Source organism: Rhizomucor pusillus (genome assembly GCF_041956525.1).
Source record: "Rhizomucor pusillus strain CBS 183.67 unplaced genomic scaffold VTP01scaffold_21, whole genome shotgun sequence".
Classification (NCBI taxonomy): domain Eukaryota; kingdom Fungi; phylum Mucoromycota; class Mucoromycetes; order Mucorales; family Lichtheimiaceae; genus Rhizomucor; species Rhizomucor pusillus.
The window spans coordinates 226,548-250,518 of record NW_027192163.1 but is presented as its reverse complement, the minus strand read 5'-3'; the positions used below and the strand labels follow the sequence as shown (position 1 = coordinate 250,518).

At 43.9% G+C, this 23,971-nt stretch overlaps 10 protein-coding genes across 10 annotated transcripts; 3 read left to right on the top strand and 7 right to left on the bottom strand.

Moving 5' to 3' along the window:
- Positions 1–602: 602 nt before the first annotated feature.
- VTP01DRAFT_5307 (uncharacterized protein) lies at positions 603–1,997 on the bottom strand (the record flags this gene model as incomplete). The annotated part of the gene is made up of 5 exons (XM_069384085.1): positions 603–1,022; positions 1,076–1,158; positions 1,215–1,342; positions 1,406–1,692; positions 1,752–1,997. The coding sequence occupies 5 exons, from the start codon at positions 1,995–1,997 to the stop codon at positions 603–605; spliced, it is 1,164 nt and encodes a 387-aa protein (XP_069235540.1).
- A 147-nt stretch (positions 1,998–2,144) lies between these two features.
- VTP01DRAFT_5306 (mitochondrial 54S ribosomal protein uL3m) lies at positions 2,145–3,276 on the top strand (the record flags this gene model as incomplete). The annotated part of the gene is made up of 5 exons (XM_069384084.1): positions 2,145–2,375; positions 2,464–2,717; positions 2,786–2,897; positions 2,969–3,046; positions 3,118–3,276. The coding sequence occupies 5 exons, from the start codon at positions 2,145–2,147 to the stop codon at positions 3,274–3,276; spliced, it is 834 nt and encodes a 277-aa protein (XP_069235539.1).
- Positions 3,277–3,403: 127 nt separating this feature from the next.
- VTP01DRAFT_5305 (uncharacterized protein) lies at positions 3,404–3,778 on the bottom strand (the record flags this gene model as incomplete). Its single annotated transcript, XM_069384083.1, has 2 exons — positions 3,404–3,576; positions 3,658–3,778. 2 exons carry the CDS (start codon positions 3,776–3,778, stop codon positions 3,404–3,406), a joined length of 294 nt encoding a protein of 97 aa, XP_069235538.1.
- Positions 3,779–5,523: 1,745 nt separating this feature from the next.
- On the top strand, positions 5,524–6,697 carry VTP01DRAFT_5304 (uncharacterized protein; the record flags this gene model as incomplete). Its single annotated transcript, XM_069384082.1, has 2 exons — positions 5,524–6,379; positions 6,438–6,697. The coding sequence occupies 2 exons, from the start codon at positions 5,524–5,526 to the stop codon at positions 6,695–6,697; spliced, it is 1,116 nt and encodes a 371-aa protein (XP_069235537.1).
- Positions 6,698–8,207: 1,510 nt separating this feature from the next.
- VTP01DRAFT_5303 (uncharacterized protein) lies at positions 8,208–9,711 on the bottom strand (the record flags this gene model as incomplete). Its single annotated transcript, XM_069384081.1, has 2 exons — positions 8,208–8,621; positions 8,683–9,711. The coding sequence occupies 2 exons, from the start codon at positions 9,709–9,711 to the stop codon at positions 8,208–8,210; spliced, it is 1,443 nt and encodes a 480-aa protein (XP_069235536.1).
- Positions 9,712–10,792: 1,081 nt separating this feature from the next.
- On the bottom strand, positions 10,793–12,967 carry VTP01DRAFT_5302 (uncharacterized protein; the record flags this gene model as incomplete). The annotated part of the gene is made up of 11 exons (XM_069384080.1): positions 10,793–10,917; positions 10,985–11,074; positions 11,128–11,230; positions 11,293–11,377; positions 11,443–11,495; positions 11,559–11,728; positions 11,793–11,860; positions 11,921–11,994; positions 12,070–12,347; positions 12,405–12,547; positions 12,621–12,967. The coding sequence occupies 11 exons, from the start codon at positions 12,965–12,967 to the stop codon at positions 10,793–10,795; spliced, it is 1,536 nt and encodes a 511-aa protein (XP_069235535.1).
- A 1,003-nt stretch (positions 12,968–13,970) lies between these two features.
- Positions 13,971–14,830, bottom strand: VTP01DRAFT_5301 (uncharacterized protein; the record flags this gene model as incomplete). Its single annotated transcript, XM_069384079.1, has 4 exons — positions 13,971–14,189; positions 14,247–14,548; positions 14,599–14,688; positions 14,743–14,830. The coding sequence occupies 4 exons, from the start codon at positions 14,828–14,830 to the stop codon at positions 13,971–13,973; spliced, it is 699 nt and encodes a 232-aa protein (XP_069235534.1).
- Positions 14,831–14,990: 160 nt separating this feature from the next.
- VTP01DRAFT_5300 (uncharacterized protein) lies at positions 14,991–18,697 on the bottom strand (the record flags this gene model as incomplete). The annotated part of the gene is made up of 11 exons (XM_069384078.1): positions 14,991–15,484; positions 15,550–15,669; positions 15,725–16,573; positions 16,630–16,761; positions 16,821–17,407; positions 17,467–17,488; positions 17,559–17,572; positions 17,639–17,701; positions 17,761–17,836; positions 17,904–18,491; positions 18,553–18,697. 11 exons carry the CDS (start codon positions 18,695–18,697, stop codon positions 14,991–14,993), a joined length of 3,090 nt encoding a protein of 1,029 aa, XP_069235533.1.
- Positions 18,698–18,830: 133 nt separating this feature from the next.
- VTP01DRAFT_5299 (uncharacterized protein) lies at positions 18,831–19,965 on the top strand (the record flags this gene model as incomplete). Its single annotated transcript, XM_069384075.1, has 4 exons — positions 18,831–18,923; positions 18,979–19,057; positions 19,116–19,221; positions 19,278–19,965. The coding sequence occupies 4 exons, from the start codon at positions 18,831–18,833 to the stop codon at positions 19,963–19,965; spliced, it is 966 nt and encodes a 321-aa protein (XP_069235532.1).
- A 30-nt stretch (positions 19,966–19,995) lies between these two features.
- Positions 19,996–23,783, bottom strand: VTP01DRAFT_5298 (uncharacterized protein; the record flags this gene model as incomplete). The annotated part of the gene is made up of 18 exons (XM_069384074.1): positions 19,996–20,087; positions 20,149–20,212; positions 20,278–20,320; positions 20,378–20,469; positions 20,527–20,617; positions 20,676–20,806; positions 20,858–21,007; positions 21,064–21,293; positions 21,357–21,431; positions 21,489–21,639; positions 21,709–21,901; positions 21,957–22,093; positions 22,152–22,329; positions 22,391–22,521; positions 22,583–22,741; positions 22,796–22,910; positions 22,970–23,594; positions 23,648–23,783. The coding sequence occupies 18 exons, from the start codon at positions 23,781–23,783 to the stop codon at positions 19,996–19,998; spliced, it is 2,793 nt and encodes a 930-aa protein (XP_069235531.1).
- Positions 23,784–23,971: the final 188 nt, after the last annotated feature.

Below are 23,971 nucleotides of genomic sequence, written 5' to 3'. Positions count from 1 at the left end.
AGCGTGTGAAGCAGCAGGAATATTTATATCTTGCTACTTATTCCATTGCTTTCTTGGCAATCCAGAACCATCATCAAAACCAGACCGTCGTAAAAGTTACTTCATCATCCTTGCCAACGTCATTGGAAAAAAGAGCTGTGCATAATTGGGAAGAAGGAAAGGTGGCTGCGAGTATACGCGGATATAATTTCTTCCAAGGCGTCCGGGGTAAAATTATGGCAAAAATGTCACGAGTCTTTCTTGCATCCACAACCAACAGATGCTTCCTAAAGCTCACGATGGAGTTAAAATGCACTTCAACGCGGAAATGTAAGGGAGTATCAGATGTTTCTGCGTAGAATCGAATGAAAATGCCTGACATTGCCAAGAAGCTAAACCATCCGTTTTCTCGGCAATCTGCCTCACAAGAGTAGTCATCTGCTTCGAAAGCTTTAGAAGAGATTTAATTTACCAATGAAGACACAACGTCAAACCCTAGTGTTTGGTCAGATGCTGTTGTCATGCTAGGAAAGACAACGGTGTAGACGCTCATCGCACAGCACAGGCGTAGATGACATTACCAATTGAAATCGATATTTGCAAAGAATTACAAAAATAGATTTTTATGTCGCTTTTGCATCTGCATCCTTTTCAGAAGAGTCTGCAGAGCTATGGAAACCAATGTGGGATGTGCAGCAAGTTACACGGCTCTTGGTGTTATACCCTCCTAGAACGACCTGCTTCTTGTCTAGAGCCGCTTCCAGATCCCAGCATTTGATAACGCCATCCGACGATACTGTGATCAAAACAGGAATTGATTCCTTCGAAGATTGCGGTTTAGAGACCATAATCGACAGTGTTTTGACGCGTAGTTTATGGCCAGCTAGCTCTGCGACGCAATCTCCTGTTTCTGCATCCCAAACGCGCGCAGTTCTATCCTCATGTCCAGTAACGATGTATGACTTGTCCTTCTTTCGAGAGGTGTAATATCGCATACACAAAAATCGTGAGTGATGGGATATCGTCGTCGATACAGATGCATCCTGAAATTGCTTTCAGTTCTCTTGCTTATTTTTGATCGTCGAATGCTACTTACAGATACGGTATAAATGTTGACAGATCGGTCAAACATGATAGCATATTTATCACCCTCGTTATTCCACAAGACACACAAACCCTCTGTTACTAGTCGTTTAGCAAAATTTGCCTACCACTGTCTCCAATTTTCATTTTACCTTGGCCCACTTTGTTCATGCTGGCCTTCTTTGCTGTCATCAGATTCCACACGATCACAGTCTTATCACTGGAAACAGAAAGCGCGATTTTTCCAGAAGGATGTATAGCTATGGAATTTACTTTGCCTCTGTGAAAATGCAACCATCTATGTCAACATGCGCCCGAGTTTGCTGTGTGACAGACAACTTACTTGTGACCCTTTAATGTTTTCAAGTACTCCCAATCCTTCGTTCGCCATAAGCATATCATCTTGTCTTCGCTTCCTGTCAGCATGTATTTTCCATGGAACTGGATGTCGGTAATATCTCCTGTATGCTGTCCACCCAAAGACCCGTACTCCTTCCGCTTCTTAACATCATACAGTCGAATGATCTCGTCTGTGCTTCCTGAAGCTAAAAAGTGGCCTCCAATAGCTACAGTGCGTATGCATCCAATATGCGCAGGGACAATAAACACCGGTTCCATGCGGATTTTGTACTGTATGAATATAATGGTCAACCACTTATACTAATTAAACACCATTGGTTTGAGCTTACAGCAGACCCATTATCATCATCTGCATTCTTTTCCCAATAGGCATTGATACCATAAAGTATACGTTCGTATGTGCCGGTTATAACTCGAAAGTCTTCATTGTCTGCTGCAGGCAAGAGAGCCTTATTCGGCAACAGAATCGAATCAAGAGCCGAGCCGCCTTCCAAAATTTGCTTTTTAGAAGGTGTTTGTTCTTGATCTTCGTCGTTTCGTGATCGTTTTCGAGAATCGTAGTTACTGGCAGCCATTTCTTTTTCGGGATCAAGAAAGATCGACCTGCGTGCGCTCAGTACCTTTCATTTTTTCGACGCCAGTTGTTGATAAGCCTCCGAATTTCAGTCACTTTAATCCGGCCCTCGAAGTATTGACAGCTTAAGGCCAAAGTGCTTAAAGCAATGAACGTTTTAGTGAGACCATTTACACGAGCAGCGACGTTCTCAGTTCAACGTTCTGCCCCCGTCGCATCCTATTTTCACACCTCTATTATCCGTTCCCAAGCAGCACCAGCAACCGAACCAGCAAAATGGACTCCTGAATCAATCCGCACAGGTGTTATTGCGCGGAAACGAGGAATGACTGCCATGTGGGACGAGGAAGGCAAACGTGTTCCTGTTACAGTGCTTCAGGTAATAAGAATGCAATGTTAATGTTTTTGAATGCTTGAAAAATGGACCTTGCAGTTGACCGTCTGTATTTGTTCTTTTAAAATAACAGCTTGAAGACGTGATTGTCACTGACGTACGCACGGCCGAGAAGCATGGATACGATGCAGTACAAATTGGATCAACGGAAAAGTCGCCAAAGAATGTAACGAAACCATTGCGAGAACACTTTAAAAAGCTCGGTGTTGGATTGCGACAAAAGCTTGCAGAGTTCAAAGTTACAAAGGATGCTTTGCTGCCGATAGGCACTCAGCTGACAGTCAACCACTTTGTTAAAGGCCAGTTTGTAGATGTCACTGCACCTTCGTAAGCCAAGGATTTGTCGAGCATGCGGTTATCGACAATTACATTGACATATATTTCCTATCGCTTAGGATCGGCAAAGGTTTCGCAGGTGTCATGAAACGATGGGGATTTGCAGGTTTACCAGCATCTCACGGTGTTTCCTTGACCCACCGTTCAGCTGGTTCGACGGGTCAGCGCAAGGTAAATTTTGCAGATCAGCAGATATTCTTACAGTGCTCAGTAATGCTAATCTATCTAAATTCTTGAAACAGTGGCCCAGCAAGGTCTTCAAGGGCAAGAAGATGGCTGGACGTATGGGAGGAAACAATGTCACCGTGCAGAACTTGAAGGTATGCATGAGGCAACTTTTTCTTGTCATGGCTTATATCTTGAAACACGTTAACGCATTTTGGTATTACAGGTTGTAGATATCGATTCAGAGCGCAATCTCCTTATGGTTAAAGGGGCCGTGCCTGGCTTCGACGATCAGTTTGTCAAGGTGAAGGATGCAGCCAAGCTTAAGGCGGATAAGCGGTATCCCAAGGAAGCCATTCCACCACCTTTCCCAACTTCTGCTTAACTTTTTGTGTTGCAACGTGAACACCGTCCCTTCTTTCTTATCTCGTCGGCAAACTTTAAATACACAAGCTAGATGCAATTAAATATAAACATGTGAATGAACTGTAACTGTACAAAAGAATACATTTTTAGAGTCGGGTATCTCTTCTATGATTTTTGTATGCTGGGGGCGGAGCTTCCAGGTTTGATGCGCTTGCGAATGCGTCCGCGTCAGCTGGTGGTGAGTAAGCGGGAGGAGGTCGGGATGGTGGAGGAGCATATGTCACAACAGGACGGTGAGATACGCACGCCTGCGCTGTGTCTTCAGTAAGCAGTATTATCGTTATCCAACGATTAGCCTTCCGGTCATTCTGCAAGCAAAAGATACACAACCGCTACCCACCTCGATTATGCGTTATCCGCTCGTTCCGTCTCTCAGCATATCTTCTGAGAAAGAAGAATGTAATAGCCAATACAATGAACACGAGAACTAGTAATAGGAAAGGGCCGTAAGAAGGAGTCATTGTAACTGTAAGGGGTGAAAAAGTAAGGAAAATAGGTTTCGCATGGAAAAATCAAAAGGACACAATAGAGCTTTATTTCCCACTCGGGGGCTGAGCACTCAGACGATTATAGCAAGTGCACTCCAAAAATCTGCGGCATTTCGCAAGTTTAGGAACGCGAAGGCCAAAGCTGCTGAGCTCTTTCCTCCTCCAGCATCTTATGATGCTGAGTACCTCTTTGCAAGTTACTGTTCTAGGTACATACTTTCAGGCCCCAGTAAAGACGATAAGCACAACGTTTATGCGAGAATTGACTTTGATCCTGACTAATTCTACCTTCGTGCAATGAAAATGGCCTGCTCTGATCTGTGGGTGACAAAGGTTTGTGCAAGGCTTGACAGCGTTGGCAGTATCGCAAGAGACAGCATCGAATTTCTATTGCACGAGAAACTCAGGGCCATGAAACGGCAAAGATCGATCCAGACATCACATTGGAGGCATTTTTGGAGCGCTTAGCATACAGAGCTCTTTGTATTCAGGATGTCGAAAGAAAAGGATATTACATTTGTAAGAATGGCATACAAAAGAAAAACCCTGTGCAAGTGAAGCGGTTGCCCATGGATGGTTTATGCTTCTAGGAACAACGGATTGTGGAAAGCCGAGCTTCGAGTCGCCCGAACACGACCATCCCTTGTCAACGGAGAAGCTTCTGTATCATCAGCATCGCAACAACAACCCTGGAAAGCTTGCATTGGAAATGACTGATATCATGCTGACGCCAGCTTTGCGCTTGAAATATCCCCATATACCACGTATTTTATGTGGTTGGCATATAGAAAGAATTTCGTCGCCCACGCAGCAGGCTGTTTTGCAAATGAACCGGAAGACGAGAAGGTATGCTCAGTGCTTTACATAAGGGATCTATGGCCGCACCATCGACTTACTCAAGGGATTTCACCAAATTGCCTTGGATGAAGAATCCATACCAAAGGTAACCATGGCAGCCCCACAGGGAAATTTCTCGTTTAAAGTGATGCCAAATGGCATCGTCAATAGACCGAGCATGAACAGAGTGGATATACATTGAACCTACGGTTGAGGACACAAGAATATCCCCAGAAGAACAAAAGACCGAAGTCTTCTGAATGTTGTATTGCTGCAATATACCACGAACGTATCGAAAACAGTACTTTTGCTCGCGCTATCTACCTCACAATGCAAGAATTTTCTATCCAGTTTGTTGCCACCTATATCGACGACATGGCCATCTATTCATCGACTCAAGATGGTAGGCTAGATCACTTCCGGGAACTGTTAGAGTTCTCGACTTTGAGAAGCACAAATGAAATTGAGACCGAAGAAATGCAAGTTCGTGCAAGAGAGGTTGCATTCGCCCCCATACAGCTTTAGTCTCTAAATATCCAATAGATATGATGGGAGATTTGTCTATCATAAATACAAGCAGATCTGCAATCTCGAAACATACTTTACCGCCTTTGGAGATTATCAGGGGATGAGCGCGTTGCAATAAGGAGTCATTATAGTTATGTACGTACAGTTTTCTCGGAAGAACCTCGTGAATGACGTATTTTGATCATTTCCGTGTTATTCAACGTCATTATACTTACGTTGCTGTCAATGCTTTCTCCTGAAGTTTGACAGCCTCCCAATGGAAAGGCATTCATGCCGGAGGGTCAAAGCCACACCTACATGAACAGCTGCAGGTCCGAAATTTTTCCTGCTTGAACTTTTTTGTTGGAACAATAATGGGCATCAAGAAACCCTCTAAGAGTAAACTGAAGAGAGAGGCTAAGCGTGCGGCCAAGTTAAAAGCAGAGGGCAAGGTGCCCGACAAGAAGCATGCCACCGAAATCGCTGACAGCAACGACGAGGTGCCTGAGGCCGTTCCGCTGCAAGATCTAGATCTTAATGCGGAGGAAATGCAAGAACTCGAAGAATTGGAAGCAGCCTTCAAGCAGTTACACGATCAAGAAGACAACAAGAGTGACGATGAGGAGGATGAAGATGAAAATGAACAAGTCGAGAATGGTGTGGAGGAAGAAGAAGAAGAAGGAGAAAGCGAAGCAGAAGAGAACGATGAAGACGACGAAGACGAAGAAGATTCTGGCGATGAAGATGACGAACAGGATACCGATAACAAAGAAACTCGAAAACCAGAACGAGTGAAAGCAAATGACAAAGACAAGATGCTTCGGATACTCGAGGAATTCAAACTGAAAAAGTTACCCTGGATAGAAACAATGTCTGTGACATCGAGCGAGCCTATCAGCGTTGAAGATCCTAACGACGACATGAAGCGAGAACTTGCATTTTATCAGCAGGCTTTGGAAGCTGCCAAGATTGGTCGCGAGAAAGTGTTGGAAGCTGGTGTACCATTTACACGACCAGACGATTACTTTGCAGAAATGATAAAGAGCGATGAGCATATGGCCAAGATCCGCACACGATTGATGAACGAGGCTGCTCGCGTCAAGGCATCTGAAGATGCAAAGAAACAGCGACACAACAAGAAGTTTGGCAAGAAATTACAACTAGAAAAGGAGCGTGAACGACAGAAGCAAAAGGCTGAAACGTTAGAAAAGATTAAGCAACTGAAGAGAAGTAAGTCATAGTCTATATTATTCAAATACTGCTATGTTACTCAATGTTGGCAACGTAGAGCGAAAAGAAGGCAACAACGGAGATCTCACTGTAAACGATGATTTTGATATTGCATTGGAGAAGGCGAGCGGCAAACCATCAAAGGAGAAAAAATCAGCACAAAAGTCAGGGAAACCCGAGAAGAGCAAGAAACGTCAATTAAAGGATGCAAAGTATGGCATGGGAGGACGGAAAAAGTACAAGAAATCCAACACAGCCCAGTCAAGTGCGGAAGATGCAGCAGGTTATGCGCAGATGCGAAAGTCAAGGACATTTTAATAATATTACACAGCATCCTACTTGCAATAAATCTCGTCTTTTCTTCATTTGGCATTATAATATATCAACCGACTTGTTATCTCTTTTTTCCACCGAAATTTTCCAGTCGGTATCGTTTCACGGAAAAGGATAACGGATGAGCGCTGGGGCACCGACTGAGGAGTGAGGGGTTTGCACATCAGCGTACAAAGGAAGTGGTGATTACATAACGACACGTTGCAAATGATATCATTAGAGATCTTGGAATTGCCATAAAAATAACAAGCGAGCGTTCGATGCTACTGCGGGAGAAAGTCAACAGCGCACTCGAATCCTGTTTGCAGCTAGATGAGGCGACTTAACAGAACTAATTAAGCAAGCAGTATTTAGAAAACTTTTTATGGATGTAGAGATGTTTTGAGCGCTTTAGATAGGTTTAAGGTACTAGGATTTGTTGATCATGAACGCATGTACGGTATATGCAGATTCGAATGAATCAAATCTACTCTTTGGAATCGCTATCCAATTTCCTAGATAGGATCATCGCAGTGAACTTTCAACAGCATAGAAAAAGAGGCATAGAGTGACCAAAGTCTTCCAGAATGATGAATGGTTATTCAGCGATCAAAACAGAAGACATGTACCACCATTCCCGTTGGCGTTTTTGCGTTTAGTACATATTTCCTTATACTTCTGCTGGTTATGTCTGACGATGGCCACCTGGTGCTGTATCTACGTTTGTTTCTTCTGAAGTCGGTTCTCTCCTTACGAGCTTCTTCTTGTCTGTCAGTGTTTCTTGCGGGTCTGGGAAGCTCAGCATGTAGATGTCATTTGAGAATGCTTTTTTCTAGTAACTTTTGTGAAATAATAGATGGACATCCTCCAAGTGCATATACATAATCAACTGCGCCTTGGTGATGTTGATGGTTGGTTATACTTCCCAAAGTGACATCCGTTTACTCAACACATTAATTGAAAACATAGTTTAAGAGCGTCCTGAGCAACTTTGCTTTGTCAGGATATTTTGGAACATTTATTTTGTCTTGTACGTATAGAAATCAATTTAGACAACTCTTTGAGATTGATAAATAAAGAAATTAAGAAACTTTATGTACCGTTTTTGCAAAAAGGAAAAAATCAACGAAACTAATTACAGAAAGGAAAAAAGCGAAGAAAAGAAGGATACAAACAAATAATTTCCCCCATGGTTTGAAAGGAGTTCTCTTGATTTCCTTGGAAACATAGGAAGAGAGAGACAGAGATTTGAGTGGTAAAAGGAAGAGAAGAAACGCATGTTTGGAACCGTAACGGATGGGGAAGGTGCATGAAAAAAGGCATACAGGCGAAAAGAGTAGGAAAGATCATAGAAAAGAGATGCTGTGGGAGAAAAACACAATTTCCTAAGGATGCTGTAAAAAATAATGTAATGAGATTGTGTATGTTGTATGAACGTCGAGTTGCATGGAAGGCTGTACGATGCAGTGTGTGTGTATGTAGTAAATATGATAAAGAGAAAAAAAAATAAAGTAGATTAGGCGAGAGCCGATGCGATTAGGGCGTCCGTTGAGGAGCACGATGTCTGTTGCTGGTCAAGGCCATAATTAAAGGAAGATTGGTCATAGTATCCGTCGAGCGAGATAGGGGAGCCAGTGACAGAATTAGCAGATACTGTAGAAGCGGAGCAGGAGGAGATTAATGGAGGGGAGAACTGCTGTTGTTCTTGTCGCTTTTGTTGCTGGAGAGGTTGTTGCTGCTGCTGCATGGGGGATTGATAGTCAAAGGGCATGCCTTGAAGACCGTACAGATCCATGGAATATTGATCGGGCAAGGGGGAGCACATGGCAGATGCATCAAGGGACCAGGCACGTCTAAAGTCATTGCAGTTCCATGTCATGTTAGAGCTTCCGTATTGCAATTCGCTTTCGGAGAGACATCTAGGTTTGCACTAAAAGAGCGAGTCAGCGATTTTGTTTCGATACGAGAATAACGGGCAGCTATGCATTTACCTCGTTCACGATATCGCAAGGTGGTGCCCATGGTTGAGACAGGAACTGTTCGGTAGCAAATAGGTTGCTTTCATCCTTGACCAACGCAGTATCGTCAATGTGAGCAAGAGGATGGACGGGCTGGCTGTTCATCCAGCTGATGCTGGGAACACCTCTTTGGTCAGCTGGAGCGGTGCTGGTGAATGGCTCGGACAGCACGAGAGAGCAAGAGGGCGAAGATGCAGCCGCAACGGCAGCGGCGGCTGTAGCGACGGCTGCAGCTGATCGAATTTGCTCCTGATCTTGTTCCTGACTTTGCCAAGGAAGCGAAGTAGCATGCTGCTTTGCGTTGTTTCCGGTAGGAGGAAAATAGGTAGTGAAAGCGGGTTTTCCGGATTGTTGATCAGTACGAGGTTGAACGTTTGCAAAGAATTGAGAAAAGAGGACAGGCTGTTCAGAGTTATTGTTGTTGCTGTTATTTGCACTTGTAGTAGATGCATTATCGGCGTGATTATGGGAGTTGACGGAATTAACGTTGTTGTTGTTGTTGTTGTTGTTGTTAGTATCGATAGATGCTGGAGAGGAAGAAGTAGAGTTAGAGGATGAAGAAGATGATGCAGATGATGCAGATGTGGATGCAGATGATGATGCTACGTGGATATCGGATGACTGCGGTTGCTGTTGTTGTTGCTGTTGTTCGGCAGCTGCAGCGGCAGCGGATGCCTTTCGTCGTTGAAGTTTTGCTTTTGCTCTTCGGTTTTGGAACCATATCTGTACACCACGCGGGGTCATGTCAAGCTTTTGGGCAAGGATACGGCGTACAGTTGCATTTGGCTTTGGGTTCTCCGAAAACGACTTTTCCAAAACTTTGAGTTGAGCGCGAGAAGTCCGTCGGCGATGCTTGATCTCGAAAGGGTTGTAAAAGGTAGGTCGGAAGTCGCCGTGAGGATATTGGTGAAAAGTCTCGAGAAAATAATTGGAGTCGGTCTCTGCAGGAGCACCGTAGTACTCCATAGAGTTGATGGCGAAGGATTGTTCGAATGCTTGCATGTTAATGAAAGATGAAATGATGCAGATTGATGTTGGTGGGGTCTGATTTGAAACTGGCTCCACTTATATATAGAGGAAAGGCTATGAAAGGGAGGAAACCAAGTGGCAGTGAAATTCCAGAGAAAAAGGGGTCAAGTGTGAGCTTTTTTGTTCACACTAAGCAGGGTCCTAGGGAACAACATGATACAATGGAGAATGCTTGCTTGTCGTTGTAGTTTCCAAGTGTTTCTACGTTGCAAGGACCCTTGATTCATTTGTGACGTCCCTGTCAGGATGAGAAGGGAGGCGAGACGACTTAGGAGGGCTCTGACTTTGCAATGTAGTTTCAATACCTATATTTGTATCCACTGTGGCATGCATAGAGTACATCGATTCGGCGATTCGTACGCTTTTGTCGCTCCAAGCCGAGATTGACAAGAACCTAAGCCTCTTTGCAGTTGCTATCGCAGTAGAACTTGGCCAAAGAGTACGACACTGAAAATGGATAAATCAAGAGCTTATTCACGGGGAGCAAGGGACAATACTCTGTAAGAAATTAATACAGATCTAATTCTCCTTCCTTTTGCATTGTTCATCCGGCCGCACGAGCGCACGGAGAAGACGGCCTGCCCTCAAGGATGGTTTCGTTGCAACGCTGTGTAATTTTCATATCCTGCGTGTCCTGTGATCCCGTGTCCCTGCATACCGCACTATCATACCGATTTTGCGCGTGCATTGGCCATAGCCCGGCCTCCCTCCTTTCTGCTGCACAAAGCGCGCGCTCTGTCTTTGTCATGACACCCCAAGACATCCACCCGGCATACACGGACAATACGTTCCTTTTATTGTCATCATCCTCATTAATTTATTACTGATAGTATACAAAGATGCAAACAAGTCAAGGCAGTGAACTGTCAACCATGACAACCTTCGACTGAACCAGAGTAGATGCATATTTTCGTGTCTTTCCTTTGGTCATATCCAGAATGTTCGCGCCCCTTAGGAGCCGGTCAACTATCTTTTTCTTTTTTGAGTGCTAAGGGTTGCGTTCATTTCACCTATTAAGTCTTCAGCCACTATAGCATCATCGCACGTTTTCTTTTCAGAGATTCTTTTCATCCTGGTATCCTCTTGCAATACCCGAGCGGCCTTCCTGAACAGTTCCAGCCTCATCCTCACCGAGCCTCTGTTCCAACCCCCTGAAAGATCGGTTTTGCAGGTGCATCCCTACATTTCCATTTGACGCATGTTCAACCGTCGTTTTCTTATAACCTGGTCTTAGCGTCGCCCTCACCTGCTGTGCTGTTTAGCAATCTCGATATGCTCATATTTTGGTCTTTGATCGTGAGGTCCGTTAGTTTGCTTGTGAGTACTTCTCCTGCTCCTATTCGCACATTAATAAGGCTGATATGCGTAAAGTTCAGTTTGACGCCATACCAACTTCTTTGACACCCGCCCTCTTGAAAGGTTTTGATTTGTACTGCCCTGTGACCAGGGAAAAATGCGGTTCCTCATCACTGGACCCATCCTCATGGACGCCCTAGGGAAATGTCTCAATAAAAAACCTGGATGTTGTAATACTGACTTGGGTCGCACCCCTACCTCGTCATATGTAAAACCATCCGTTCGCGAAGCAGGTAGAAGTTTTGAAAAGTCGGTAATGTAATCACCGGTCCACTCCTTGGATCTAGTGCACGTTTCATTATAAAAAAGGGGACTAGCAAAGCCCACTTGAGAATAAGGAGGCCTTACCTGACAAGCGCTAGCTCAAGCTCAAATGGGGTGACAATTGGGCGGTAAAACTCCTGCAAAGACATAAGTCAAAGGTCAATCAAAAGATCCTACCCTCCTTTTTTCGCACGACATACCTTTGAGTCAATCAAACTATTTTCAGGACATGCTACAAGAACGTAGCAGTCTACTTCCATAAAGTTTGCCATTTTGGCTACATTCAATTTCCCCATTACAAAAGTATACGACTTGCGACCCGAGGAGTTGATAAGCTTTTTGAGATGGTTGATTATATCCAAGTATGAGGCTGGGATGATTCGATTAGAAACATCCGACATGAATGGTGCAACGTTGCACCGGCAAATGCTTACCCACGCCGAGTGTACCGACAACAATGCCAATGGTGTCAGCATCTTTTGCCTTTTGCACTAGTGAATAGCTATCCGATTGGTCGATTATGGATCGCTGTATCGTTCTCAGAATTCCTTCTTCTCCTTACCGCTTCATTAACATTCGGTTCACTTGTAAGGTCTCTTTCCGTGCAATCTTGGATCTCGGGTCATAAGTGAAAATCTTAAGTACTCCTGTCAGTCACAACTACTTGCTGTTGTCTGCTGATGCTTTACGCTCCTGTTGTTGTTAACTTACCGGGCATTTGTTGTGAACCATAATTATGTTTGTCAAAGTTAAACTCTCAGTTCCAATGAAGAATATAGAACAAGATTCAAGGGATGTATCTTCTGGTAACTCATAGTGTCGTCCTCCTCTCCTCCTCTCATCTGTTCCTCCTCCTGCTGCTGCTGCTGCTTGCGGTGCTTGCTTGCAAGCGACACTGTCATTTAGCGTTGACTGCAGACCGGATTCAATCTGAATTTTTGTAGGGATAATATGCGAGTAGGTTTCTGACAATCTATTGGTCAAAGTTTCTGCATCCAACTTTAGTTCTACATTCTCCTCACATTCTTGAATTCTTCTCGACTCACCAACTGCATATGAGTATTCCACATCGCACATAATGATTACAGGAGTTGACTTGTCAGGAAACAATGCTTCGAATTCTTGGATGCAATGAGACACATCCATATCTTGCTGTCCAAAGACGTAGAGGACAGGGAGTCGCGACGTACTATACACGCGTTCAATGCATATCTGTCAATTACCCTGCCCCCTTTTTTCCCTTTTGGCCATTCCTGACTTACGGGCTTAGACAAGAACGACCATAGTGGACAATAAGGTCGGCATCAACGTGCTCAGCTGCCACCTCGTCCACACAGCAACTGCCATAAGACGTATCTGCCAAGATGTATATATTCTTTCCAGTTTTCTCCCGAAGAAGCGTAGCAACAGTAGCAGAGTCAGCCAACAGCTCGTCTGGAAATTGCAAAGCGATTTTTGAGTAGCCTCCCTCGAGGATTCTAGTCACTGTGCGATCGATCTCATAAAGACGTTCAATATTTTCGTGTTTAATGCTCGTCGTTTCAATAGTGCGCTCAATGACAGCTCGTCCGTCATCGGCAAAGGTGGTAGGCCCGTTTGCTGTTGTCATCGATCGCTGATCTTTGCAAAGTACAAACTGTCTGGTTCACACAGAACTTTGCTCTCCCCCGCGAGATCCGTTCCGAAAATTTTTGCCGCTTGTTGCAAATACAAGCATCAGATCAGGCCTTTTGTGAACAGTGAGCAAATCTCAAAGCAAAACATAGTACGTTTCCTGGTAACCGTATCCTGAGAATATTTGCAATGCTGCTCGTATTGATACAATATTGATCTATGGATGAAGACAAACGCTCTGTATACTTGGTATTATATATGAAAGAGGTATTGCAAAGACGGCCGACTCTTCAAATATCTTTGGTCAATAGATTTATCCTTCTTTTATCATCGAGGTGACCTTTTCAAACATAAGTCTTCTGCATGTATTAATGAGTACATACCTTGATGTGTATGTCTAGATGGCTGTGTAAAGACTGCTTGCAGGTCACATGGTTATTTGCGGGAGGCCAATCTTCTAGATAAAGTTCTTTAACTCTCAAAATGTGTCTTATTCAGGGTCCCAGATTTATTGGAATACATTTAGGGGTTATACACATTTCGTTCTCCACATAATTTCATTTTACATATGCAGTCTTCACATCAGCGCTACATCTACATCAACGCTATTCCAATACCACTAAACTTTCAGTAACTGCAAACAAGTGCTGGTTGGATTTACAGTATCAGACTTATTCTTGGATAGCTGTTGGCAAAAACACGCTGATCGTCCTGAATTACTGATAAAGAAGGAGTACGATGATGATGGATATCTCCGCAGATTTCAAAGGCGTTTAGTAACTATTGTAATTTTTACAAAGATGGTATCAATTATCATTTTACACTTCATTCTTCTTGCAGATTGCTTGGCTGGCTTTGTCTCCTGCAAATCCAGTATACATTGTTCATGAATGGTCTCTGCTAATAGAAATTACAATACAATGTCAATAAATATCAGTTGGAATCAATGCTTTGGTAAATGAACAGTGATGGAGTATGATGCGGTAAGTGTGTGAAGTCTACTGCTGTTTGTTCTCGTTGGATTGCGCGGCCGCCTTCTTCTTCTTTGGGGGAGGCGGTGGAACTTTCTTTTTCTTCTTGACACTAAGAGGGTTGGGTCCCTTTGCTCTTTTCTTCTTCTTCGGAGGCTGTTTGACGGAATCATCAAGTCCATAAGCTCGTTTAGCTTGTTTGAGCAATTCCAGCTCTTTAGGTGAAATCAGCTTTTCTTGCTCCTTCTGGAACGACTATCAGTATCAAGATTCTAACTGTGAATTAACATCATCCCGCAATACCTCTGCCTTTCTTTTCTTGGTGGCGGATGACATTTGCTCCAGGATAACCATGTGTGCTTTAATGTACAGGAGCGGTACTCCAGGCACTTGGCGCAATTTCTCTCGTAACTCGAGGTTCTGACTAGCAATACAGTAATTATACTTGTTCTCATCCCCAATTATCTGCCTTAGACATTCCGAGCTAGCAATAGGATTCGCTGTGTGAGGACATCGTTTTCGTTCAAACTTCTTTGCTGCCAACGCCGCTGTTGATGCCTTGTCCCCTTTTCGACGAAGTTCCTGAACCGTGCACTCTGTGACAACTATTGGAAGCTTTAGATACATGTAAAGCAAAGTCGCGTTTAGGTCTTACACTCTTTAGTCATGTCCTGAAAAACCTTTGGGAGCTCGTCTGCGATAAACAGTTTTTGATCGATCGCTGCTTGAATGAAGTCTGCGTCCACTAGATCACATTCTGTTAAAATTGTACACTGACGCTTCTCTTATATTGTCTTACATATAATCTGATAAGGAGGATGTAATCCAAACGTAATTCCATAGGAATGCAAAGTGCGTTTGTACGCTTTCAGTGTCTTTGGTCTCATTGCGATACACTAACGCTGTCAAAAATGAAAATTTCTGTCCATTTCTGGACGGAGAGTTTTTCCATTTTTTATCATGCAGTCTGACTGATATGTATTATTGCAACAAGAAAGCAGTAAAGTGTAACGGAGGGTTGGTATCTCTGTAGCAATACAGGTGGTGCTAATGTAGTTGGAAAGCGTATCGTGTCATAATATCGAGTCTTTCTGATGAGAAATGCAGTGATAAAAGGATAAATTGATTCGCCACTGCAGGGCTTTCACGCTTCATCTTCTCGAATGAAGAGCGCGTCAATATCCAAAGAACAGAGTCTTGTTCAGCAACGAGAGATCGTGCACGATGGCGGCTGCCAATGAAGAGCCCCAGTTCTCCAACGACGGTGCCTGGTAGAATCGTCTCCACAACCACGTCTTCTTCTTTGATGCCGGATACCAAGCTACGCAGCGTGCCTTGCTCAAGAACGACAAGGCCGTCGCAAGGATCTCCTTCCCTCCACACAACTTCTCCTCGGGCATAGGGCTTCGATTCAAGATATGAACCCAGCTTGTGGTAAAACTCCACAGGTATCTCTTCGTCCGACAAGTCGCCAAAAGCTTGCATAAGCAACTGTGTAGGTTGAGGAAAATTCTTGTGCGAGATAGAATCTCTGCGTTCGGCTATGTAGAACGCTCACTTGTCAGCAAGGTAAAAATCATTTTACAGTCAATACATATGTGCTTACCGAATGGGACTGTTTGCTGAGCGGCTTTGACAAGCATTTCATGCCTAGGCGACGCCTTAGAAATCATGTCAATATGAATATGTGTGCTGCTATCAGCATCCTGATCCAATTTAATAGGTCCTGTATTTGCGAATAAATGAGTAGAATGTCACGGCAATAGAATATAGCTGCTTACCTGTCGTGGATGTATGTCGACGAGCGATGCGATCAAAATACGATTGAAGCAGGCGATTTTCGCACCACTCGAGAGCATCATTGAGAAACTCAAAACATTTCAAGTCGCTATATTCATGCCATTCGCTCTCTATGTTCCAAACTCCTGCCTTGACGAGTGCGTTTACGACATCCGATTTCTGTGCAACATTGCATATGATCATGTATACTTCACGCATATTAAGTAGACGCCGGATGCGAACAAATGCTTCGGCAGCGCTAAAATCAAGGCCTTGAACGAGTTGCATATCAAGTATCAGAAACCGGATTGGGCTGAGGTCCCATGCTCTTTCATCAAGCATATCTCTGATTGCTCGTTCGACTTGATTTACGGTGCCAAAGAAGAGATAGCCCTGAAGACGGATAACTTGTATTTGTCGACCGACTTGCTTGAGGAACTTTTGTTGTTGGAATACACGTCGAACAGTCGATCGCAGCTCGGAGCCCGTATGCGTAGAACGGATTGTGTCGTTGTTTCTTGCATTCTGAACCACGAAGAAGACGCAAGCCATAATTATGCCTACCAAGATGCCTTCAACGAATCCAAGAGCGCTCATACATGCGATAATCACGCATATTGTGATATATTCCAGGCGGTTTACGCTTCTCCAGGTATCGATCAATGCTTCCTTGAGCAAATCCAGACCGAGATGGAAAATAAGACTTCCTACGACAATGACGGGAATATAGCCAACGATCCACGGTCCAACCATCCAGAGCGCAGCTGTTGCACAAGCCAGCATTACGCCCGCTAACCGGCTATCACCCCCGGAGCGAATAAAGAGCAGACTGTTGGTATAAACCAAATAATCTATCGAATAATATACCAGTCAACGATAAGGTTCTGAAGGAAGTTATTTTACTTACTTTGCACTGATCCCAAGAGACCAGAAACAGCGTTGGATATGCCATGTGCTATTAGTTCTCGATTTGTATCGATGTTATCGTTGTTGGTTGAAACCCCAAGAGCAGGCACATTTATCGGCACATGAAGGACACCTAGGCAAGGACTGTGTCAACACATCATCGAGCTGCTTACTTTGCAATATATCACCTACCGAAGAAAGTGAGCGCAAGCATCGCTGGAATTGTCTGTGCCACAGCTCGCCTATCAACGAGAGTAAAGTCATAATACGTGTAAAAATGCCAGAATGGCAAGTCGCTGTCAACCAACGGAAAGATCCATCCAGAATCGCGCACCTCATTGATATCCAGTCCAAAAACAACAACGACCAGATAGAAAGCGCAGGGAAGCAGCATAAAGAACGAAGGGACAATAAGCGCACTAGTGTAACGATACTGAATAAGACGAAGTAGCAAAGCGGCTCCGAGCGCTGAAGACCAGAGAGCGAAAGTGTGGGTATCCAGAAAGAGCTTTTTCAGCATCGGTAACGTATACGCAAGGTTCTCTTCAAGGCGCCCTGAGACTTCGATGCCTGTGGCAATCAAAAACCAACCGACACCGCCTATGGTGCCCACCAGAATATGCCGTGGAAAAAAGCCCATCAGAGCTCCCAGATTAAGAGCTCCAAGTAAAAAGAATGCTATGCCAGTTAAAATGCTGCTAAGTGCAAAAGCAACCACTGTCGAGGCCGCAATCTTTGCTTGATTTTCATTGCCTACGGCATCCACGATTTTCTCTGCCCTGTGTCACTTGCGTGAGTATCAATGACTCTGGACATTGCTTCACCTGTATGTACTCACATGATATGAAGAAATGGTACAACTGCAAAGTTTGAAAAAAAAATAATAGCTTTAGATAAGTACAGGTTAAGACGGTCGTTTTCGCAACAGACCTTCAATCATCATACTGATGCCATCAAAATAAAAACAAATGAGTCAGAAGATCAGACAAATAGGATAGAAAAGAACGTACCTTCCATTAACTCCAGCGAAGGCACTACCGCCGCACGAATACACCAGTTGTGCAACGACGCAACTACGATAACGCCCCATGTCAGATTGGTCAAAGCGTATCTTTGTGTTACCCAAACACACCTGACATAGAACATGGAGATGCCGTCGGGTCCAAATGACGCAAATATTGGATTGTTCAAGGGAAATGTAATCATGCCTATATACATAGGGTATGGATATTGGTGCACGAATTTTCTCTCTCCCTTGGATATGCCTTGTCTTACCATAAGAGATTGCATCCAGCAAATTCAGCAATACGCCGAGGATTACAGCAGGTATCGAGGACATCATTCGGGTTAGTGTCCTTTTCACTAGCGCTGTTGGCTGTCTGCTTATAGTGGATAACGCTGACACTGAAGATCGGACTCTTCCAGCCGCATGCGTCCAAGGGCTTGCATCTTTAGCGTAGCGCTCCGCTGAAGTGCTCGAGAAAGTCTCCAATTGTTCGCTCTGTCTCCGCGGTGCCGGTGAATCCAATGGGGATATCGAATTTGCAATAGAGTGATACTGCGTAGAAGTTGTGCGCGTCACTTCGAGGTGAGACCCAAGAAGTGGTTGGGCCTCGTTTGCTCTGGCGTTCTCCGGCTGTGTTGATACGTCATTCTTACGTTGCAGCAGCAAAGATAGATTGCTAGATGGAGATACTGCTTTGGCTTTCGGCGATGACTTTTGCGGATGGATATACGGTGCCTCCTCTCTATCGATATGCCTTTTGGTCGAATCCGTAATGTCATCTTTCATGTACAAGCCCCCTAGCCTTAGGGACTGTGCACGAATTGATTCGGATGAAGCTGAATACTGAGCCCCTATATCTTTCCAATTATTGAATAAATCATCAGTCGCAGCTTGACATGCGTGTGTGTTTATACGTACTTGGATCCTGGCCGATATGCGACGAGTAGTAGGAGCGTGACGGTAAGTCTTCGGCTCGAATATGCGAAGGAGGCGACGATATGGGCGACGGTGCATCGTTGAGTGGCCCGAATTCATTCGGTCTTTCTTCTTGACTTCTGCTCATTCTGATGATAATGGGCAGTAAAAGTCAATGCACGCGTGTTGATCCAAAAAGAGACCAGTGTATCTGAAACAAGCTTTTGCTGATAAGAAATGTTGTCTCCGCATTTTTTCCATGTCTCGTTTTCCCGACGTCCATGGTCAGCGATGTGATTGGAGAGATCAAAGTCTTGAAAAGAAAGAAGGATTCTGACAAGGCACTTGAGCTGCTGCAGCGCATTGCTGCAGAGGTAAGTCTGATTGCTGCATTGCATAAAGAGATAACAGAGAGTTGACGTTTGACAGGTCGCACCTATAATGACTAAACGAAGTTGGGAGGTTACTCAACTGTGCGAGTTCTACCCAGGCAACCCAAATCTCTTGGGCAAGTTGCAGTATCAATATACTGTCAGAAATATCAGTCTCACAGGGAGATTTATTAGGGTGCAACATCAATCGAGGCTACAAGATCAACATCCGGTTACGTCCTCACTATGATGATACAACGTTTTTGGACTACAATGATCTACTAGGCACAATGCTCCATGAGTAAGTTCAAAAAAAATCCTAATCAAATTAGGTAACTAATACGATCAATTACAAAGATTAGCGCATATAGTGAGAGGACCACACGATGCAGCGTTTTATAGATTGCTTGATGAATTGAATGACGAACTGGACGAGCTTATACTGTCCGGAAAACGAGGATATACCATTTTTGGCGGAGAAGGTCGCAGATTGGGAGGTTCGGCTACATTGTCACCTTTGGAGGCAAAGCAGAAAGCTCTTCAAGCTGCAGAGCGACGAAGACAAATCCAAAGCATCATGGCTCCCAAAGGCGGCGTCCGGCTTGCAGGTTTAGGAGGAAGCATCGACAAGACTCTGACACCATCGCAGATGGCTGCTCGGGGTGCAGAGCGACGCTTGCGAGACCAAAAGTGCTGTGGCGGACTGCAAACCGAGGACTCTGTATCTCCAGAATCGGATTCACCAAGCTCCAGCAAAATACCTGTAGTCATTCTATCCGATGACGAGGAGCAGCAACGAACTCCAAAAAAGCGCAAGATTGCGGAGAAGCCAACTGAAAAATTGCAGCAAGGATGGGAATGCTCGGTCTGCACATTTCACAATGCAGATGATATCGTCCTGGCATGCAAAGTATGCTTATCTGAACGACCCATTGCAAGCACAAATGATATTGGAACTGGTTATTGGTCATGTCCTCAATGCACTTTACAGAACGAAATGCAGTGGTGGGCTTGTCAAGCATGCGATTATATCCAGCCGCGATAAGCAAATCCGCTTCTTTATTAATTTTACATACTACAAGAACATGCTGACAGTCATTGGTTTCCTCACGGCATTTGAAAAGCCCTCGTGATAACGATAGGCAACCGGTGCTTTTGATACCTCCACTATAGATAGTGACATGTGGATAAAAGATGCAATGTTAATGAAAATACAGTTTATATTTACCTTGCTTGTTCCGGCGTGGTGTGGTGTCTGGCTGAATAGGTCGTCCGAAGAAATCCTTTGCAACCTGTGGACATGGAGATGTCAATTATACTATATCCCACGATAGAACAACCATCTGACATATCTTACCTGCGGCTTGATTGTCTCTTTTGAAGCTCGTTTGATAGTTTCTCTGCCAGTTGATCAGCATGCATTGTAAGTAAAACATCGACCATAATTCAACACTTACTGGATGGTGCTTGCATTTTTCGTTTTTAAGCTCAATTTTGTACCTCTCTGTTCCATGGCAGCTTCTCGTCTGCGTAATAATTCGGCCTCGATCTATCACAGCAACTCTAACGTTAGATACCCGATAATTTTTGATGCTGAATCACGTACCTCTTGTGCCACTAATTGCCGCACGGCGTACTTGTTATTTAAGACACCCTTGATGCCAAATCTCTCGAAATTCATAATTTGTTCGATGGGTCTAAATCAATAAGAACATCACACTCTTGTTATCCTATCCATTAAAGAGCACTACTCACGGTTCCAACTTGTATACAAATTGACCATCCTCATTCTTATCTTGAATAAATGTAAGGCCGAAATCGATCATGGTTCTAACGAGTTTTGAAAGCACAGCTACTTCTGCTGGCTTTATGAGTTGCTTATTTACCTATACAAACAGTGGTTAGAAAGCTTTCAAGAGTTATATTAACTCACTTACAGGACGCAAATCTGGAGATATAATTCGCAGCAAACGGGGTATCAATTCTGTAACAATAATTTTCTTGTGTAAAGCTCGTCGCTGTGCTGGATTGATGCCTTCTAGGAAGACATTGATGAGGTTCTCGTGACTCTTCTTGGAAATGAATTTCTAAGAAAAGCCATTAATAGTCTGTCTGCAACCAATCGACGCCTGTTAGTGCATACTTCATAATCGACCCTGGGATATTCAACTTTGTGATCTTGGATTACAGAGCCAGCAAAGTATCGATGGAAGTTGATGATAGGAAATGGTAAATATCCATGAACACTGTACTCGTGTAGGTCATTGACCCGATGGTTGAGATGATCATAAAAGTCTAGCCAGTCGCTCATCATCACGACCTTTTTACCGGCAACGTCGTTAAATCGCATCTTTGGGTATGCCTCAAAGCAGCCTTTGTAGTTTTATGTGGGTATGTAGTTCGTACACATGAGCTTGAATAATTACACAGGTTTACCTTGCATGATACGTTCATATTCGCCGTTGCTCGATACTGTCTGTAACAGCCGGTTGAGGTATCTTTGCTTGGAATCTACATGATATTTTCAGTATGATTGCTAGATTGGGAACTCTCTGTATACACTCGTACCCGTTATTTGCATACTCGAATGGTTACGAGCATCTATCGCGCAAAATAGTTCATCCCAAATAGCGAACAAAGACTTGGCCATATCTTTCTGTCCTAGTCCCGCCTCTTTGAGCATTTCGCGGGAAAATGTATCGCTCTTTCCGCGAATGAACTAGAAAATATCAAAAGGCAATGTCACTACATCGAACTTGGTATTACAGTTGAGTCTAGCCACACATACTTGCAAAGTGTGTAAGCAGCTTCTGATATCGCCATCTGTGCTCTCTGCAAGAAGACACAGTGTTCGAAGGTCAGTTTCGAGGTCCTCCTCGTCACAGATTTCTTGCAGACGTTTGCCGATGGTCAACATTGGTATTTTTCGGAACTGGATATGCTGCGCAATTGCTCGTAGCGGACGCAAGACCGGTGCGTAACTAAAAACGTTCATGTAAGAAAGGAGATGCCTGTATGCAGCGGTCGGAAACGTACGCATCATTGCATATACAAATGATAGGTCTTAACAACGGTGTCGGTCGTTCTCCTTTTCCTTTACGTTTGACGCTTTCGTCTTCATCATCTTTGGATACATCGGCCGTTGCTAATTGTACCAACTGCTTTATAAAGCTCTATTGGTAGATTTATTAGGTAACAGTTTGCATAGGCACCTGCAATCCAGGAACTTACATCACTTCCACCGCTGCTGCTAGCACCATCAATTTCATCGATGATTAACAAATTTGGCTTTTGTTCCATTTTCACCTTTTCCTTTCCATCTTTGCTGGTATCTGTTTGTTTGATGATGGCCTGCATCTCCAACGCTGCTTTGACTTTGGACTTGATGGCGTCACCGGTACGATCGTCACTGCAAAAAAAATGACAGCACTAAGTACTACAGTTACTCAAACTTTAAAGAAGGAAGCTACCTTGCATTGATTTCGATGATATTGTAACCAGCGTGAACTGCCGCTACGTGTGCCAAGGTAGTCTTACCAAAACCTGGAGGTCCCGATAGCAAAAGTATCTTTTTATCAGGTCGCAATAGTTTATCCTTCGGCTTTGAAATTTGAAGAGCCTTTAGACATTGCATGAGAGGATTCGGTTGTGTGCATATATACCTTGTCTGTAATATCCATTTTACGACTCGCAGCACTGTTGCCAAAGACATTCTTGTACTGACGCATAGCTCTCTCGCGTTCTGATTCTGCCGTAGGTTTCTTTCCAAACACGCAATAATCCCATTCTTTTATCCATCTGAGGACATCCCTGTTAACACGCTTTTGAACAGTATTAGAATATTGCTTTAAAAAGGTCCTGTGTTGAATGCTCACTTGATCGCCCAGGAGGTCGATGAAAGCCTTTGGTTTGTATTTCTCGACCCAAAGCTGCTCTGTCTTTGCTTTATCGCGTTTCTTTTTTCGTCTTCTCTGTAAAGTTCGTCTTTCACTACGAATGCAGTTGAGTGATGCCAGTCAAATGGTGTATAATCGGATGTGATATTCTACTTTTCTTCCCGCATTTTCCGTTCCCTTTCGGCAGCTTCGATCTCTTTCGTCATAAGTGTTACTGGTTTCGACAGCAATGAAGCCTTCTTGATCTTATTCACTACATCAAACTTCTCTTTGGATCTCTGCATGCGGGGTAGATACAGCGTTTTGCCGGTCAATGGGCAGTTTGCTGTGATATATGATCCGGTTGTTGGCGGTCTGCTGTATTTATATGTATTTTTGTTTTGCGTTAACGGTAATGTTTGCCGCGTTGATGATGAGGATGCAAGCGTAAAACCGAGTTCTGATGTAAGGTCCAAAGGCTCGATTTCGAGAGAAGCCGCAAAGGATGATTGCATCCTATCTTTCATTTGATCTTCATAATACGCGAACAAAGATGGGATGTCATCTTCTTTCCCATTCATGAAGCCGAGATCTTTAACAATATCTTCGCTGCTATTTGACATTGTTGAGTTTTTGGTCGCAGAATCAGTGGCAGTTGCTGCTTTGGGTGAATCAGGGTACTGAAGGTTTTCTTGGATAGAAAAGAATTCGTCGCCGGGTGTGATGCTTCCAAAAGTCGCCGATAGACTCAACTGATCGTTGTAGATCTCGGAGGATTCATCAACTCTCGGCTTCTTTGCTGCAAGCTATTCGTCAATCGCCGGTAACCATGTTAAATCCAGATATTCTTACATTGATTGCTTTTCATAAACTTTGCCAGGTCAGGCAACGTCGGCTGCCTGCTGGTTGAAATTTGAATAATATCGTCTTCTTCATCGTCGAGGATCATCAAGTCATTCTCTCGTTCTCTTTTCCGTGCTTCTGTCATGATTGAGTCGCGTGCTGTGAAGAGGCGGACGGACGCGACGCGGGTTTTCGTGCCTAAATTTGATTTTCAACTCAGGGACCGATTTCTCGGCTTATCCAGTTCTGGCATCCTGCGCTCTAGTTCAAGCTGACTTGTTGTAAGCTCTTTTCCATGTCGACTGTAAACTAATAGAGCCCAAGATTAAATGC